This window comes from Protopterus annectens, chromosome 17.part0 (assembly GCF_019279795.1).
Source record: "Protopterus annectens isolate FY-2018-M chromosome 17.part0, PAN1.0, whole genome shotgun sequence".
In the NCBI taxonomy this organism is placed as follows: Eukaryota; Metazoa; Chordata; order Ceratodontiformes; family Protopteridae; genus Protopterus; species Protopterus annectens.
Window position 1 is genome coordinate 749,058,687 of NC_056751.1, and position 20,555 is coordinate 749,079,241.

Consider the following 20,555-nt stretch of genomic DNA (forward strand, 5'->3'; position numbering starts at 1 on the left):
GCCACCAAAGATTTAATAACTAATAAAAAGAACTGCTGCTGTGGAGTGCAATGACAAGAGTTTTTTTTAATACCGATAAAAAGAAATAATTTTCTACTTAGTAATATTGCTTCCAAATGTCAGAGATGATCTTGATCATTCTAGAAACTACCATTAATAAATTCAAAGTGCCAAGTTTTGTAGGTAGAGATTTATGAAGGATTACTATTGAACTAAACATTATGAAACAATAGGCATCAACAATGACATATGAAATCTGTACTATGGTACGATACGTAAACTGAACATATATTTACTTTCCAGTTGTTTATTAATTTGACAAAAGGCTAAGTCAGTTGATTGTGAAGATACTTCTCTGACAGCATCAGGCCATACAGCACAACACACATGAATTATAAATGATCCCATTTGAAATCATTTGCCTGAAGGGTTAACTCATCACTATTTTTGCTCATCAAAAACATTTGTAAAGTCCCGGACTCCTGAGTTTATTTTTATCACCCACATATTTTCTTGTGTAAGAAGATGATCCTATGTCTTCTACTCCACACTGCCCTGCACTGCTTTTCCACAATGCTCACAGCAAACTCCAAACTGCTACCTGGGCATTTTTGATACCCATTGTTGATAAAACATTATGAATTTCGGTTTACTGACTGCCCAGCAGGTAGGAAAACATACAATCTTCTAAAGAAGAAGCCAATCATTCTTATTTTCTCCCATTCCCTAACACATCTTCTAATTACCATGACTTGTTTCCGAACAAAAGCTAAACTGATGCAGAATGACTTTGCAGCTCTGTCCCAGTAGACATTCTTTAGCTTATACTCAAAATACTATTTCAACAAAATAATTATTTTGCACAGTGATGCACAAATGGTGCAAACTGGCTACAATTATCTACTGCGTGGTATAACACACTTCAGATAATATTGCTTATACATTTAAAAGTGTCTATATCACAATGTTGAATGCTTCCTTATTGAATCACTATTCGTCGAACCCACAATGTTGAAACCTCTCTTTATCGAATAGTCACTTCATCTAACTTTTTCACAGGGAAAAGCAACGGCCGCACAACCTAGCACCCGTCACTAAATTCTGAAAATTCAAAACCCACCTAAGTGGGGGGGGGGCTTTGCCTCTATACCCCCCCCAATGTGTGTGTGTGTGGGGGGGGGCACAGCCCCCCTAACTAAATATACCAACTCTGAGATTACACTACAGTGGGGAAAAGGGCAAATTCCCAATGATAGCTGTTTGTTACTTTTGAAGAGGGGTTTCGACAATGTGGGTTCAATGAATAGTGATTCAACAAAGTAAGTTTGTATAAGTGATATAGACCCCATTTAAAATTGTGCAAATCATACATGCAAAAATGACAGTCAAAATATCAGTATCTGTGGGTTTTGAGGGTGTTGACTGAATGGATTACGCCCTGACCTGACAACACATATTAAGTATTACAAGTAAGTCATATTTATACATGTGCAGATAATTTATAAGAAGCATTATTTATTCAGTGCAAAGACTAGAAGTTCACAGATTCTTGCTTCCATTCATAGAAGGAGAAACTGTTAATATTAGTTCATGAACTACACCACCACTGTTGCTACATTCTAAACACTGCAACATTGTAAATGGGATGTACATTTTCCACGTGATTCATGCTTTAAGTTTATGACCTGCATCTGAAGTATAAAAAAGCATACCAATCAGTCTTCAGCAAACTGTGCTGAAATGCACAAATAAAGCATTAAAAATAATCTGAAAATCCAAGCATTTTCCTTCTTACAATATCTTAAACTGCCACACAAGGCTGTGCTGCCAGTCTTACTATCAACTCGTTTCGAATCACAACAAAATACACCTACTGGATGTCCATATAATGTGCTAAAAGCAATATGCCACTCAGACCTCCAAGTGAATTGTGATGTTTCCATTTTATTGGTGCCATGTCAGAAGTCTGAGAAGTAGTTCTATCACTCCCTGGGACAGCTGTGTAAGCAAGCTCACTATAACAATAGATGTTCTAATGATAACTGCTTTAGTAGCCTTAGCTATGTAGGCTGTATCCTGCCAAGGATATAATAGCTGTCCAGCTTCCAAATCTTCAGGGAACCTTCCATGTGCCCAAACTAGTTCAAGATCAGCAGACTAAAAAGAGAAGTCTGGGCCCAATCCCTTCATTTTTTTCAAGCCAACAGGGAGAGGGAGGCTGAGCCATGAAAGGACAATGCTAGAAACAATAAAAACTAAAAGTCCACACCCCGTCATAAACAACACTCTGTACGGCACCCTAGCTTACTATATTTGGGAGGTGGAAGGAGAAGGGTCCAGGAGACCTTGAAGAATGATCCTACAAAAGCCTGTTCTAGACTTAGAGAAGGAATCAAGCTTATAGTACTTTTAAAAAGTATGTAAAGAGGACCAAGTTGCTGCTTCTAGAATACTTCTAGAATCCAACCCTTTCTAAAATGCCATAGATAAAGCCAGGCCCTGGTGGAGTGGGTCTTCACCCTACCTGGAATAGTTTTGTTGTGGTAAGTACAACAAAAGGTTGTCCCTCCTTCTCACCATCATAAGAAATGAGCAACTGATCAAAGATCTGAAAGATTTAGTTCTGTCAAGATAGTACTCGAGTTGTCTGTGGACTGCCAAGGCACTGAGTATCTTTCACCCTTGTTTTTAGGTTCAGGAATAAAATGGGGAGATGGACAGTTTGGGTAAAGGTAAACCCAGATACCACTTTAGGCATAAAAGAAGGATTAGTTCTCATAGAAAACTTGTCTTTGTGGAAAATAAAATAGAGTTGATGGACCATAAAAGCTTGCAACTCAGATACCGTTCTTGCAGAAGTCAAAGCAATCAGTAAAACTGTTTAACATGTTAAGAAGATGTTAAGAACCTCAAGTCAACCAGGTTAGCTGGTTCAAATGGAGGAGCTGTCAACTTCTCTAACACAAAATTAAGATCTCAAGGAGGGGGCTCTGGTTTTCTTGAAGGACTCTTATGTAAATCCATTTCAAAAATTTCTGCAGAACTTTTGGAAGCATTCTCATTATGCCAGTTATACAACTGCATTTGTATTAACACTATTAAAATATGAAAAATGTATCATCTTTGTGTCAAAACTGTAAACAGAATGAGGACACAGAATAAAAATCTCTTAAAGACATTTGGATGACTCCTAATAAATTTTTAAAAATGTTTATCTATGATAGGCATATTTAAAAACAGATCTCTGTGGGATACTTTTTACACTTGGGACAGATGAAAATAGGAGAATTATTTTGGGAACTGCTAGGCAAACAATAATGCCCAACAGGGTGTGTGTTATTGTGGAAATAACACCCACCCAGGGGTGTTCTAAGGCCCGATACCAAAATAACACACAGCCTAGAGGGCATTATTGTGCTTAGAAAAGAAAATAACCAGGTATTTACTTTGGTTTTTGGTCCCTTACACCTAAAACATTTGGTGTATTGGCAGTCATTGGAGATTGACAATACTAAAAAATTACATGCATTTGAGTTTCAGACTGTTTTATCTTCTTCAGAAAATTCATGCTAACAAAAATCCTTTATTTAAGCAAGTTTGTAATCTTATAAGAGCAATAATTAAAATCTATTCCTTGAGACTTTGTCCCCCCCCCTTTGTTTTAGGCTTTATTCAGATTTCTTCAGCTGAAAGGTGCAGAGGTATGCAAACCTCTTTACTGTTGCAATGCTGCTAGTAGTCATCTCATTGAGTCACTCTGTCGCACGCACATCTCTGATTCAGAAAATGCATGCTAATGGAAACCCTGTTATTCTAGCAACTTTCTAAGTTTATAATAGCAATATTCAAAATCCTTCCCTAATTTTGATCCTTTGCTCCCTTGTTATTTGTGGCTCTGTCCAGCTAAGAAGTTGAGAGGTATGGAAACCTAATAACTGAAACTGCCGCTACCAGGGGATCACTTGATCTCTCTCTCTCTCTCTCTCTCACACACACACACACACACACACACACACACACACACACACACACACACACACACACACATACTCTTCTGCTTTCATGCATGTATTTACTCATACACACATACAGCAACATAATCACAGACACTTTTTTCATATTTCATTTACCTCCCTTGGGCTGCACCAATCAATCCTGGAACATATTTGTGGATACCCATCCACTCATCTAGGTTATATATAAAGGGAGATAAGTCAGTCTCACTACTTAACTGTAGGGGAAATTTACTTCAAAGGTTTGGGAGATGCTGGGTTATAAACCTTCCCCTTCCCCATGTCTTGTTTATCTGTTGGTGAAGATTTAGATCCCTGGTTCGGGCAATGGTGGAGATATTGGACGTGTGAAGATATAGGTGGTCATCTAGAACATACAGGTTTCTACTGGCATGGTAAGCTAGATAGAGATCTTCCTTTAGTAATCTATAAGGCACTTAATAAAGGGATAGTGCTTCCAGCCTCTTTTGGAAACTCAGGGACTTTATGTCCATGAAGTTTTTGGCTAGGAACCTTTGGTGTCTTTCTAACTGATATGTTTAGTCAAATACATCCAAAAGTGTCTTGTACTCAACAACTGGCCTGATCTATGCTGTGTATAATGGAGTGATTACCTCTTTAGATCTTGATAACACTCCCTTAGCTATTATCGTAGCTAACTGAAAATATTTCCTGACACCATTGTCATTTGATGGTCAAAAGAGGGAGCTATAAACCCAAGTACCTAGGTACTTGACTACATTTTAATTTTATAGTGGGGTGCTGTCTACATAGCGTCATGAAAGCAGAAGGGTTTTCTACCAAAAGTTATGACACAACATTTTTTAGCATTTAGTTTGAGTCTATCTGTCACAATACTTGAATCCATTTCCTTGTGGCATACAAGAAAACTACCATTTTTACTCACAAACATCATAAACTGCAATAAAATAATTCTGCTTACATTCTAAGAAAACGCTTTAGGAACATTACTTCCTGTCATTGTTATGGTTAAAATATGCACTGCTAATTTCATCTGCTGGACAATATGCAAACAGTATGGCAAAAAAAAAAACTCATTGAGAAAGCAGACAGAACTAAGCTCTGCTTTAAGTTTGATCAATGACTGATGTTTATCCCACTTGTACCATGTTCCTGTGATGCTTAAGTTATATGACTAAATAAAAAATACTATTATACCATTATGTGCAGTCACTTTTCACAGCAGAAAATGTTTCAACTGTTCTGAACCATTGTTTAATGGCATCCTTTAACCTCATCAACTGAAAAACTCACTTGTTAGTATTTTCCACGTCTTCTTCTCATCATCATAATACTGTACTAAGTTGCTAGGAAGTCTGTCTGGTCCAGGAGGCAATCCACCAACCAGCAACAACATCTTCTTAGTCGATCGAATTCTTCATTAAAAAAAATATTGTCAAAATTTATGCTATGTTACATTAACAGAAAATTACAATGTAATAGATATAGAACATCTGTATCACAATTTAATCACATAATCTGTAATATTATCACATATATAGCTGTAGTTATAGCACAAAAGCTTCTGAATGCAAACATTACTGCAACGTGTTAAGTTCCTATGCCAACATAATCACCTTGATCATTTTTTGAAGTTCAGATGATAGCTTTTTTTTACCTGTGAAACATATAGGTGACGAGTAAAACAGATATTAACTAATAAGTGACACAACAGGAACAGCGGCCCTTCATTCTATAGGAGATTGGGTATAAATGAAGATAACTATTACATTCCATATGGTTTGATTTGTTCATAGCTTTGAATTTCAGTGCATGGCATGGTTTGTTCTCAGCTTTGAGTTTTACTACGCAGCAAAAATGACAAGAAAACTGAAGCTGCCACTCTCTTAAAAGGAAGAGCACAGGTTTCTCACATGCAACTGAAGTAGGATGTATACAATAACACATTAGTTGCCTCTGCTTCATAAGGTAATTACAAGAATATTTTGGCAAAGCTTTACTAGTTATTTTGTCCCAGACCTCTGCATGTAAAGCAAAGAGTATGTGTTCACAGCAAATATTCACTGGCCACCTGTGGTGAAGTTAGGGGTTTGGGAGGTGAACTTTGTACCAATTCCCAAATTAAGGTTACAAAGAAACAAACTGCGTCTTGGATAAGAAAAAAATCTGGTTATGTCTGCTTAGAATGCATAGTTACCATACCTCTGAACTGTCCAGATTTTCGCAGAGTGTCCAGATTTTTCCCTCATATTTTTGGTCTATTTGTGGTTTTCTGACAAATCACTGGGATGATCTGAAGATCAAAGTCATTAAATAATGACATACTTTTGAGTTTTAGACTTCAAATCCTTCAGAAAATGTACGTCAACACAAACCCTGTTACTTTAGCAACTTTCTAATCTCTCCCTATTTTTGTGCCTTTGTCCCCCCATTTTGTCAAGCTTTGTCCAAATTTCTTGCATTGCGAGGTTTACAGATATGGCAGTTACTACCAATCATCCAACATTTTTCTTGGATGAGTTAAATGTGTACATCCCTATTTGTTAAAAAGTGCCCAGACCATCCAATACATACTAATTCTTTCATCTAGATGCAAAACTATATCTTGTGTTTAACAAGAAGAAAGCTAGTAGTTACTTGATTCCAAATAGCTTCCATAGTTTACAATACCCAGACAACAAACGGTCAACTGGAGGTATGCACTGAGCAGAATTTTTGCCATTTAATTATCTCTGGAGTATGGAAGAGGCAATGTTTACAGCCAATGAATAGCAGTTCGCAGTACAGACTGAGGATTTTAATCCACTACCTCACAGCAAGAGGTTCTCCCATTCGATTCTCGGGTGGAGCACCTTCCTTGTGGAGTCTGCATGTCCTCCCTGCGGTCGAGTGGCATTCGAAAGACATGTGTAGAATAGGTGTGCCTTCATTGAAGGTTGGGCATCGAGCTGGCACCTCGGCACCATAAAAATCTACTGCCAATCATTAGCAGACCGGAGTTCTGCTGTTGCGACCCCTAAAAGCCGAAAGAACAACAACTTCATGCATAGGTAATAGACAAATGGAATCTAGTGGGACTGTAGGTGAGGAATAGCTAAAAGCAGCCCTCCACAGCCATCAACAAAGCACAATACCAGGACACTTGTCTCATCTCTGCCTACTTCCTTACTGCTACCACATATATTTCTCACTCACACTAACTCTGTATATGGGGGTTGGGGTGTTGGATTGGGCTTGAAGATGTTTTCAGAGATTTTGAAGCAGAAGATCAAAGAAGGGCTCTGGGATAAGGCTGACAGCTATAGCTGTAACCAAAGAAGTTAAAAAGTGAGCTAATAACTTCTGCAAAGTTTACACTTTGTTCAGTATGATCGTCCATATTTTTGCAGACTTTCCAAATTTTTACCTCATATTTTTGGCCTATTCCTCAAAGTTCTGGTTTTCTTACTAATCAGTGAGGACTGAAGTAAAAAAAATAATGACAGACATTTGCTTTCAGACGTCATACCCTTCAAAAAACTCATGCTGGAGCAGTTGCCACAATGGTGACAAGATAACAGCACAGTTTCTTAGCTCTGCTATGTCATACCCTTCAAAAAACTCATGCTGGAGCAGTTGCCACAATGGTGACAAGATAACAGCACAGTTTCTTAGCTCTGCTATGTAAATTACATTTCTGACAGGAATTTTTAAGTATTTGATGTCATGGGAAAAATCAACCTCTAAGTACATCTTCTACTAAAAAGTTTTGAAGTTTACATCTGAATTTTAAACTTTTAGCATATCAAATTTCTGCTGTTTACAAGCAAAAAGGGCTCTTTCATTTCTTAAACATAAGCTACTCTAAAACTAATTCTCAGGACTCAACTTTAAAGAAGGAATTACAATCTTTATGTAACAGCATACAAGATTTCAAAAATCGGCCTCGGATGCAACAAAATGAAGAAAGATAACAAATTTTAAATAAGCAACTTAGAAGTGCTTACAGAAAGAATTTTAATTTAACAAATAAAAATAAATCAGATACATCCAGTGAATCAAGTGCTTTCATCTCCAACCATTTGGAGACTTTATCAAGACAGAGCATGCCCCAACTGACAGCAAATTTATAATACAAAGTTAATTACTGAACCAATCAACATCCAGGGTTCATGAATAATTCATGAGCAATGACTATTCCTACAATTTACATCTAATAATGTCAGATAATCACACATAAAACATTCATCATCCTAAATATTACCCACTATAATACATATAAATATATAACTATAAAATACATTATTAAAATAAAATTGAATATTTGTAAATAAAATCTAATAAAACCTCAACATTTCCTATATGTTGTACACTTCAAATAACCCTAATATATTGTAATATAAATGAATACATACATGTATAAATACGCACATAATAGATACAGTATAAAATTCACCAATGTATATATATAAAACATAAAATTAATGCATGTTTCAATTATTAAAAATTACAAGAACATTTCTTTAAAAGCATCATCTGCCTAAAGCTTTTAATCTTAAAAAGCAAGTAATTGCAACAGATTCATTTAAGCCTGGCCATTTGGTTGCATTCATTTTCAACTGCCATATGGCCTCACTTTTCTCCAAATATAAAGTCCAAGGTCCACCTCTTGGGTCTAGTTCAATAACTTCAATAACAGTGAATTTAAAATCATGTCCGGGCCATTCCATACAATGTTTTGCAAGGGCATTGGTTTCTTTTTGCATGGTATAAAGGTCTATTTACAAAAAAAGTGCAGCTGTTATACTGAGAAGGTGGTTTATTGTGCTTTATGTTCCAAATGTGCTTGTTTTTATATTGGAAAGACAGAAAGGAAACTTAAAAAATGTATTTATGAACATTTGAGGGATATCAGACTGCAAAAAGAAACCAATAGTTGAAGCATATGCATTAATTTTATGTTTTATATATATATATATATATATATATATATATATATATATATACATTGGTGAATTTTATACTGTATCTATTACGTGTTTATTTATACATGTATTTATTCATTTATATTACAATATATTAGGGTTATTTGAAGTGTACAACATATAGGAAATGTTGAGGTTTTATTAGATTTTATTTACACATATTCAATTTTATTTTAATAATGTATTTTATAGTTATGTATTTATATGTATTATAGTGGGTAATATTTAGAATGATGAATGTTTTATGTGTGATTATCTGACATTATTAGATGTAAATTGTAGAAATAGTCATTGTTCATGAATTATTCATGAACCCTGGATGTTGATTGGTTCAGTAATTAACTTTGTATTATAAATTTGCTGTCAGTTGGGGCATGCTCTGTCTTGATAAAGTCTCCAAATGGTTGGAGACGAAAGCGCTTGATTCACTGGATGTATCTGACTTATTTTTATTTGTTAAATTAAAGTTCTTTCTGTAAGCACTTCTTAGTTGCTTATTTGAAACTTTTTATCTTTCTTCATCTTGTTGCAACCGAGGCCGATTTTTGGATTGTGGTTTGTTTTTTGACTTTCAAAAGTTTGAAGTGATTAGTATACAAGATTTATCAATAAAGACTGACAAAATGGACAATAAGCTTGATACTTTCAAAGAAGAATGAAAAAAACAAATGGAACAGCTACAGGAGATAGTTTTACATCAGAAAATCCAGACTGCTAGCATAGAAGAAACAATAAATGATAATTAGGCAGAGTGTCAGAAAAAGAACATCATGTGGAATTTTTACTAAAACAAAATACTACAATACTGAACAAATTAGATGATCTTAAAAACAGATCCAGAAGAAATAGTCTGCACATTTATGGTCTACCTAAAAAGACTGAAGGTGATAACATGGTTAGCTTTCTCACATACTGGATCCCCAACATTTTAAAATTACAAGAGTCTCTTTCATTTAGCATTTAAAGGGCACACAGGTCATTGGTGGTTCCTTCATCACCTAACAAGGTAAACATTAAACTGAGATCTGCAGTAGTAGGTTTTTATTCTTGTCAATACAAAGAACTAGTCTTAAACAGTGCCTGGTCAAATTTAATGACAATATAATAATATTTGACAATGACTATTCCTCAGCAGTAGTCTTGAGAAAAAAGGAACATTTTCCCATAATAAAAGAACTGACAAAGAAGCAATTCAAAGTACAGTTATTGCTCCCAGCTAGACTTAAAGTCTTTCTCTCAGATAGTACCAAAATTTTTTAAACTTAGGACTCGGCTGTATCCTATTTAACATCTAATAACATTTTAGAGCAACTACAAGGTATGTATTGGTGCTGTAGCTCATTAAAGAGACAAGCTGAAAGAAATGGCTGGAAAACTATTGATAATAACAATAAGATGCTAAAAGACAAATACATCTTTAACATTTCCTTTTCTGTATTTTTTCATAATATTTAAAAGCTTCACCTTTTTATACTTGCCCCAACATATAATAACAATCCAGAACTATGATACTTCTGATGCACTCAAACAAAAGGAAGTTAACCTTAAAAGCAAAAACTAAGCTAAAGTTATTTTATCTTTCTTTTCTCTTCATGTCAATACTTAGATCATTACAGTTTTAAGATTTGTCTATATCTTTCAATCAAAATACTTTAAGTAGTAAAAACAAAAGCAGAGACATATAAAAACAATTTGTCTTTCTACAGGGCTTTATAACAGTACAGATTTTCATTAAAATAAATGAAGATTTTTATTACATAAGGTAAATGATAAACATAGCAATCTAGTCCTGGTTCAGAAAATCACTAGTATTCTGAATATTTACAAAACATATGGGTTGCGTGACTGTGTTTGAATGACTGCTGAACATATACAGTAACTATGTTGATAAAAATGTTTTTTTCTCTTCATTTAATTTCTTGATTAGCCTTAAATAATCTCTCTGGTGTTGTAGTTACTGTTATAAAATGGTTTATATGTTGTTTTTAGTGCTTATGGGGTTTTACTGTGTAAAAAGTTATTTAAAATCAGTAAACTCTCATACAGTGAAATAGAGAGCCATTTAATCTAACTCGATCTCGAGCTACTCCTTGAAGCATTCGAACAGCTTACTTACTTACTTCTCGGCTTCCCATGAGATCTAAGCAAAATTACACTCTGTTTTTCACTATCTTGGTTTCTTAACTTTTAAACATTACATTATGTTAATTATGTTAATAATTCCTTTAAGAATGTGTGAACAGCATGATCTAAACAGTATAGCTCAATATTGATGTAATCAGTGAAATGAAAGGTCATACATGAGCCATTACTGTTTTCCAGCTTTTAAAGTGACAAGCACACCTTTTATGTTGAAAGGCCATTCATGAGCTGTTACTGTTTTCCAGTTATTTAATGAGACATGCACACCTTTTAAGTTGGAACATATAACCTGAATAAGATAATATGTAAAACAAGAACCCCACTTTAAGATAATTTCATTTAAAGGAATTACAACTTTAAAAGTTGATAAAGAACCTATAAAATATACTCTGATTTAAATCTAGCAGATAAAATATGAAAAACTCTAGATTAGTAGTGGCATAAATGAACCACTATGGTATATGATTTTATTAATTTATTACATAAAAGATTTAACAATTATCAATAAAATAAAATATACTGTCACTAATATTAACAGTAGAAAATGTATAAATGTATAAATGAAATATAATATAAAGAATATCTAAAGATAGAAATGTTTTTTGCCTGAAGAATGCCTATCAGTTTTATTTCTGAACAGAAGTGAATCTGTTTTGAAGCTTATATACAGGATTTGATGTATCAAAATATTGTAGTAATTGTACAAACTCTCATATGAAAGTCATTGAGACAGATGAGAAAATTACGTTTCAGAATTACTTTTAATTAGTATTGCTTTTGCTTAAATGAATAAGGCGGACTTTTTCGAGTCTACTGTGATATTAAGTGTAGCTTCTGTAAACTTTATACTGATGCATCTATACACTTACAATATCTTATGTTACTGCATATCCTATTACATGCATATAAGTTTATTTAATCTTAACCAGCAACAACTTAAAGCATAATTGTTTGTATTAGTACATAGTTGCATAGTTATTATACTTAGAGTCTGAAAATCTTTACAATATTACATTTAAATCTTTAAAGACTCTTCAAATATTAACTGAAACAGACAAGAATAGTATCAAATTTTATACAATTTTATTCTGCTAGATTATAAATACCTAGGATTAAAGATACGTAACAATGAGATGAATATATAATTCATGAGTTAATGTGATCTACTTGCTTCTTTCTGTTTACAGTAAAAATTTTAGATAGAGTGAAGAATAGGTCTTGGAAGTGACTTTACATGGTCCGCTTGAATGGTAAAGCTATTCAAGTGTGGGGTTCTATACCTCAGGGATTGATTATATTGCTTTTAGTTCAACATTTAATGCTTTCTTATTCAAATGGTTATCCGTGGGTGTCTACAAACATTAGTTACAGTGATCTAAAAGATAAGTATAAACCATTCTCTTCAGGAATATATCTTTTTATTGCTTTTCTCTAAAAGTAATACTAGGTGCAAGTGACTAACTATACAACTACTACTAATAATATATTCATGAAGTGTATTCTCCATTAATGTTAATGGTTTAAAAAAATAGTAGCAAAAGGGGAAGTCTCTTCAAATATTTAAAATTGCTTAATGCTCACATTGTATTCTTACAAGAAACACACTTATCACAAGAAAATATAGACAGACTTTGTGGATTTCAGACTACTTCCATTTGTTTTGCAATTGTGCTTTTGACTGGGTTGAGTGTTCCGTGGCTGTAACACACAGGGATTCGAGTTAACAGTTTGCTGTGTCTTCCCCAAATTGATAATAATGTACCTGAAATGTATAAATGATTAACTAAAGAAGCTTTAGACCTATTGTTAAGAGTATATACTTTAGTTAAAGAAAATAACAACATCCCTCCTTCTTGGAAATATACATTAATATACCCATTTCTAAAGTCAGATAAAGATGCAAAATAATGTTCTTCCTACAAGTCAATATCTCTGTTAAATACTGATTATCAAATGTTTATGGCAGTACATGCTAGTAGAATAAAACAATTGATCCCTTTATTGACAGATGAAGGTCAAACTGGATTTATAAAAGACAGAAACACATACAACAACATTAAAAGAATACTTACATTAATTGATTATATTAATCTCACAGAAGATAATATGACTTTAGTGAGTTTACAGACATCACTAGTGCTTTTGATTCAGTTCACTGGGACTATTTGTTGCTGGCTTTAGATGAATGTGGATTTTTACAAGAATTTACTCAATTAATAAAACTATTATATGAAAAAATCCCTAGCTTTAAGATTAGATCATGCACGTCTAAATCTATTACAATCACCAATGGTACGAAACAGGGATGTCCTCTGTCCCCTCTGCTGTTTGCTCTGGTCATAGAACCATTTGCAAATTGCATTAAGATGAATACAAATATTAAAGGCATACACTTTAGTAACAGTTTAGTTTTAAAAGTTCAAAACTCTCCTCTTACTATAACAAGATATCAAAATTTGCAGCAGGTCACCATTGTAATTCTCTTCACCAACTAAACTGGCTTGAGCTACCTAACCTCCTCATTTATACCCAACTCATCCAAGCACACAAACTCATTTACAACCCCTCTCTTTGTCCCTCCCTAGCCACTACCTTTGAAACGTATGAACCAGAATGACTTTTAAGATCTAATTCCCAAAAACTAATTAAATTGCACAAACCCATACGTCCAGTTGGGAATCACCTAATGTCCTTTTCTCTTGCACGCCTCTGGAATTCTCTACCATCTCCTATCTGCATCAACTGCAGTCTCTCCTCATTTAAAACCTTGCTGCACTCACACCTAACTTCACAATGGAAGTGCTCCTGTTCTCATCCTACCTAATCCTTCTAATACCACTTCCTACTCTCCTAGAACTAAATATGCCATCACTGCCTCCTATAATTCCACAGCTCTATTGAACTATTTGACCAACTACTTAACAGTTACCCTATGCTGCTACTTTTGTGTGAAAAAAGTGTTTTTATTGCTGTTTTACAAACTATACTGATGTACTCTATCAATGTTAACCTTTTCTTATTGTATTTACTTTGTATTCCTATGAGATAATCTGTAATGTAAATGTGCAATGTGTACTATGTATTTGTATTTTCCTGGAGCTTTTCTCCCCAGGACTGCAAATAAATAAATAAAATAAATAAATAAGTTCAATTGTTTGCTGATATTTTATTGACTTTGAAAGATCATATCAAGTCATTGCAAGCTCTATTTGACACAACAGATCTCGTTCAAAGAATTTCTGACCTCAAGTTCAAGATTTTACTTATAAATTCTATCCTACAGTTTTATTGATTATATCGTTTGGCTTTGCTTATTGCTGGGAGGATACTTTAGGAGTGTCAGCGGTATTATTTTCACAAAACTTATAAATTGCAGTAAGAAGGGCATAAACAAAAAGTTTGCTAAATATATAATACTAGACAATAAAATTAAACATCTAGGGGTAACTTTAACAAATGATGTGAATGAAACACTAAAAATTAACTTTAATAATATCTTAAAATTAAATGTCTCACGGAGCTATGGAATCAGTTCTTTTTTTTTTACTATGGAGGACAGATTTTTCCTAGTTAAAATGATTACTTTCCCCAAAATATTATATTTTATACAAGTTATCTCTCTTTTTCCCCTAAGCATTATATATATATATATATATATATATATATATATATATATATATATATATATATATCAATCAATTTAATAGATTAATATTACATTTTGTATGGTACCCTAATAAATCCAGAAGCATTAAATCATCACTTAATGGACTGCAGGGGAAATTAATCTTCCAGACATTGAAATGCATGCATTATCATATAGACAAGACATTGGCATTGTGGTTAAACTCTTCATGTTCAGCTAAATGGAAACAAATACAAGAACACATTTGGTTACAATCAAATCTTACATTGTTGTCACAATATACAAAACTTCTGCCTAATAATTTTATTGGATAGTAACAGAATATATCCTAGACAACAAAAATAAACACATATGTTCCAAATTTATAAGTTCATAGGTTAGTACTAGGCTAACTGCTCTTGTGAGCCATTTCAAGCCTAGCCAATTATCTCTTGTGAAACTCCAACCCTGCACCTTGTGTTTGTAAGGCAAACACCTTAACCATTAGGCCACCCTCCCTAATACTAATCTATTAAATTGATATATATATATATATATATATATATATATATATATATATATATATATATATATATATATATATATATATATAATGCTATAATGCTTAGGGGAAAAAGAGAGATAACTTGTATAAAATATAATATTTTGGGGAAAGTAATCATTTTAACTAGGAAAAATCTGTCCTCCACATTAACTACTCTTAAAACAATTTGAATAGAAATACAGATATTAAGGCTTGGTTATTGTTATTATTTTCCATTGCATGTACACAGAATAATATTAATACTTTTGAAATTAACAAAATGACAGTAGGGAAAAATGTAATATATTGGCATCAAGTAATGGATTCTGGAAAGGTTCTTCAAATGAAACAAGTCATGCATAAATATAGATAAAGAATTGTGGCTGGTAGTACAAGAATTAAGACAATATATTATAAATAAAACAGACTCAATGTATTCATTAACTAGGCAAAATGTTTATAAACTTATAGAATGTTTGATTATTATGGGTAGCCAAACAGTTTAAGGGAAAGGCTATTTATCTAAAATATATAAATTAATTAAAAATATTAAAATATATTATAATGAAAGCTATTTGGATTATTATAAAACCATTAATAACCAGCTCCCCAAGGAAAATTATTTAATACCAGTTTCCTCAATGCAAACTTCTCCTTCATTACAATGGAAATAATTTTCTTGGAAATTTATTCACAGAATCTACATCACACCTCATAAAATGGAGATATAAATTAAAATTGAAAGCTGTCAACACATGCTTTATGAATGTAATCTGCGTAGATTACATTCACTTTGGGAAATTTTAATTATTTTTTTTGCAAACTGTTTTTAATGACAACTTTCAGTTGACCAAATCATTGATTTTGTTTAATGCCCCTACACTCAAGTGTGTTCCCAGAACTAAATATTCACTGATATGGATCTTATTAGACATTGCTCATAAAACAATTACTACAAATTGGAAGAGTGACACTTCACCTACTTTTAAAGAATTTAAGAACATGGCACTTAATGCTTCTCAAATGGAAATCGCTACTATCAAGATAAGAACAGAAATAATCACTTCATATTACAATTCTTGGATAAAAGTCACAGAGATACTGGAGAGAACTGATTGTAATAAAGTTTGAAACAGGGACTTTACTCTGAAGAAATATTTTGTAGCTGTTCACTTAGACACCCTTGTAAATATTTTTTGTTTTATCTTGGTTTGTTGCTATGTAGGTTTTTCTTCTTTGTATGGTTGATTAAATCAGTATGCATGATTCTAATTCTAAAGTATGATATGTTATATGAATCTTAAAACTCTTAATGAAAGTATTTCAGAAAAAAAGAAAACACAAGCTAATAAAAAACCTGTTATTCCATCAACTTTCTAATAAGTGCAATATTTAAAAACTGTCCCTATTTTTTGGGCCTTTGTCCCCCATTACTTATGGCATTGTTCAGATTTCTTGTACTAAGAGGTTCAGGGGTATGAGTGTGATGCCTTCATTATGAATTAGTTTATGTATTTCATAATCATAATCAGTCATCTAGTACCACATAATCAAGATAAGGGAAACCATGCTCATTTTTCTTTATAGTTTCAAATAAAATGTAAAATAATCAAACTGAGCAAGACCTTTTACAATTAGAAAAATATGACAGACTAACATTTTTATTAAGCTTCATTTTTTGTAATGTAGTCAAAAGGCTGTAATTCCATTAGCCTACAACAGAACTACCATCATCACGTGCATCACAAGGAATCACACAAACAAGTTAGTCATAAAGTCAAGCACAGTCTGTAAAATACATGGGAAGATGCAAATTACACAGATCCACAAACCTAACTACAAAGTTTTCATAGTTCTTGAAACATCATGTCAAACAACATCGGCAGTCTCTTTAAAATACAGTTTTTCTTTCTGATGTAAACACGTTCGCAATTCAAGCAAGGATAAATACATGTACTCTTCAGTGGTTACAAATGCAACCTTAATAAAAAATAGTTACATTCTAGATCTACAGTTAAAGTTCTTGAATGCCACAAACTCATTAGAAGTACAACTATGTTTCCATACATCATAAGTGTGGCCATGAACCCTTCTTATTTTTACTGTGTCTGTGCAACAAGCTCCACTGCTAATTAACGATGAATGTAGCTAGGTAAGTGTACGCTATGAACATCTCATAAAATATCCTGCTTGTGGCTGCAGCATGGACTGTGGGAAGAGCTTGTAGGAGTTTAGTGCAGCTGCAGGGAAGTATGAGCAGCAGTAGTGCTTACATGTTATGTACGTGCCTCAAAAGGGCTGTGTGTTATCTTGCACACACTGTGGCAGTGAGAAAAAGAAGTTATGTGGCAACCTTAAAAGGCCATGAGGCTTGTGTGCTGATCTATTTTTTTGACTCAGTGATAAACATATATATATGAAGAGAAGGCAAGTTGTGGAAGGTAGTAAGGCAAGTTAGATGAAGGTAGGAGGGTTAGGGTAGGCATACAAATGTATAACATGCACATGATGGAGAGGGGAGGTGGTAACACAATCAGGGATAAGGAAGACAATGGAGAAGAGGGTATCAGACACACAGAGGAAAGTCAGTGGTGCTGCCAGAGGGGAAGAGGTGAGTACAGCACATAGGGACACTATTGGCTTTGATGTTTCTGGTGGTGGCACAGTAATCATTGACAGTTGTACAACAGGCTTGCATGGTTTCAATAGAAGAAGCAATAGTAATAAAACAACAAATACATGCATATACTCAAAAGGAGAGCAAGAAAGACAGCAGGGATAGAAAAGTGCAAATGCAATACAAAATGCAGGTACATCATCATCAGAGTCTGACTACTTTACCTGTACTACAATGCAAAGGTCATGAAACAACTACCCTGCTATAGCAATGATATGCTTACATGCAAACACTATGGGAATTGAATCTACCACCTTCATCACCTATACTGTTCAAGACACTTTAGTACATGCTGAGTTACAGCAGCAGCCAGTGCAAAGCCTTTAGGGAAACACACAGTAACTGTGTGACACACACTTGCAGAATGACAGAGACAAAAGCATGCAGCCCCTAGGGGAACTTAAACATGTAATCTTCTTTACCTGTACTATCAAAGGACTACTTTTACATGAAGAGCTACAGCAGCAGTCTGAGAGAAGCCTTTAGGAAAAAACACACAGTACTTGTGTTTCATACATTTGCTGATTGAAAGAATAAAATAAATAAAAGCAATTCATCTAGACATTACTTTTGGGATGTAAAGTCTTTATCCAAAGCCATAGTTGGCAGTGTAATGGTTTGCAAACAGGAGTGTTTTAAAGCTTGTATTCATACCCAATTTTTTCTGTAGCAACTTCCAGTCAGTAAAAACTAAATGAAAACTCCAGCCAAGCTAGAACTTCCAATGAGTGACCTCCCAAACCTGCTGTGACAGAGGCACATGGGATATATGCAAATGACCCATATGAACATCAGGTGTTTCAGCTATATGGTGATTCTGACTGCCCATGACATTTACGTTTGAAGTCGTTTTAATGGACAATTTCAGGCCAATAAAGCCAAACCCCACTAGCTATGGATATGCATATTTCGGCCTTGTTATGACCTCATCAGCATAGCATAAGCAGAGTGTTTGACTAACCATAAGAAACACAGGGTTGTTATACCCAGCTGATGTCCACTATCATTAGGGTGGCTGCAAAATATCCCAACTAACAAATTAAAACAAAGAGTGAGAAGGTCACACTGAAAAACCAATCAGTAAAAACTAAATGAAAACTCCAGCCACTTGGACTGTAGTAACTTCCAGGTAATGACGCTCACATAATTTGCATGGCTAGTGCCAGAAAAGGCAGTGTAAGTAGTGGATGATAATGGTTGTACATAGCACTTGGAGGTGTGAAGTACTGCAGCCCAGCTCCTTGGTATATGATGTAGTGGTGCTCATCAGCTGTACTGGACATCGGCAACACTCACCGTGCACAGTACGAGTAGAAAAGAAATGGGATATAGACACCTTAAACGGGCATATGTGAGGTGTGTTTAGCTATTTTTGACTAGATTAAAGGCTAGATGGAAGTATAGGAAAGAGATGAAAAGAGGAAGCAATCAGAGAGTATAACATAGGGTGAACAACCAAGGAATGATCAGCATGGAGGTGTGTAAGGTAGGGTAAGTATTTTTTTTGTGGGAGAGTTGTCCATTTGTCATGTATAAACAAAAGGTTAGCTGGAGAAGAAAGAAAGGCAACTAAGAGTAAGGAAGGAAGGAAGATAAGTGTAGATAGAAGAGAAAGACAGACAATACTGTCAGGGTAATTTGGTAATATAATGATGAAGGTGGAACACAGTAAAGCAGAACACATCAAACAGTGAGAAGACAATGGTGAGGGAAAGACTGTACAACCAACAGGTGTGGACACTGATACAAAAGGAAGAGGAATATCAGGATGAAGGATGCAATTGAGTGTTACAGCTGCAGTCCCTGTCAGCTGTCATCTAGTGAAAGATTACTAACCCCCCTGGGTACCACCATTACTGGGTCCTGTGTCAGATGTAGGAGACAGTGCTGGATAGGGATGTGACTCAATGAATGGCCTATTTGGGCATCTAACCTTCAGTCAGTTATCTTCTCCACAATGTCCATCAGCTGCCACTTCCACTGACACTGCTACCAGCAGGTACAACAATCCCAGCATCATGATTACGGTTACCTGTAGCAGGTGATGCAAGTAGGGCAGGAGGTATGGAGATGACTGTGGCAGGCTGAGATCCAGATGTTGTGGGTGCTTCTGGTGGTAGCGTTGGTGCTGCTGTTGTCACCCATGATGGGCCAGGAGGGGATGCCGAGGGATGGTTGCAGGTCTTGATAAATGTATAAAATATAAAGGATAGTGACAATGAGAGTGGAGGAGAGGGAGGCAGCAGTATAAATATAATGAAAATATCAAGCTGACGTGTATTTGTACTACAGTTGTTACACCTAATATATTTGAATGAACAAACATACTCCTCAATTTAAGAAGGCTGTTAACATAGACAAGGGAGGGGCAACCTGAAAATACAATCATAATCATCTGTATTCTGAATGATAAAGGATTAATCTGATTAGTCACTTAGATAAACCAAGAAGGTCCTATAGTCCAAGGCACAGTAATGGAATGTCTAACACAAATATGCATATACAAAGAAATGATGCTGCTCAGAAATACATTTGCCTCGAGGCGTACTAAAACTGAACAAAACAAGTACATTGACAATGAGTGTGTATGACACAAATATCCACCCAC

The 20,555-nt window shown here is 34.4% G+C and overlaps 1 protein-coding gene across 1 annotated transcript in view; it reads right to left on the minus strand.

The window, feature by feature from the left end:
- Positions 1 to 20,555, minus strand: part of KLHL14 (kelch like family member 14) — a 601,560-nt gene that overhangs the window by 463,913 nt on the left and 117,092 nt on the right. The window contains exon 3 of the mRNA XM_044059607.1: positions 5,289 to 5,410. Coding sequence (XP_043915542.1) covers positions 5,289 to 5,410 — 122 coding nt within the window. The remainder of the gene's footprint in view (positions 1 to 5,288; positions 5,411 to 20,555) is intronic.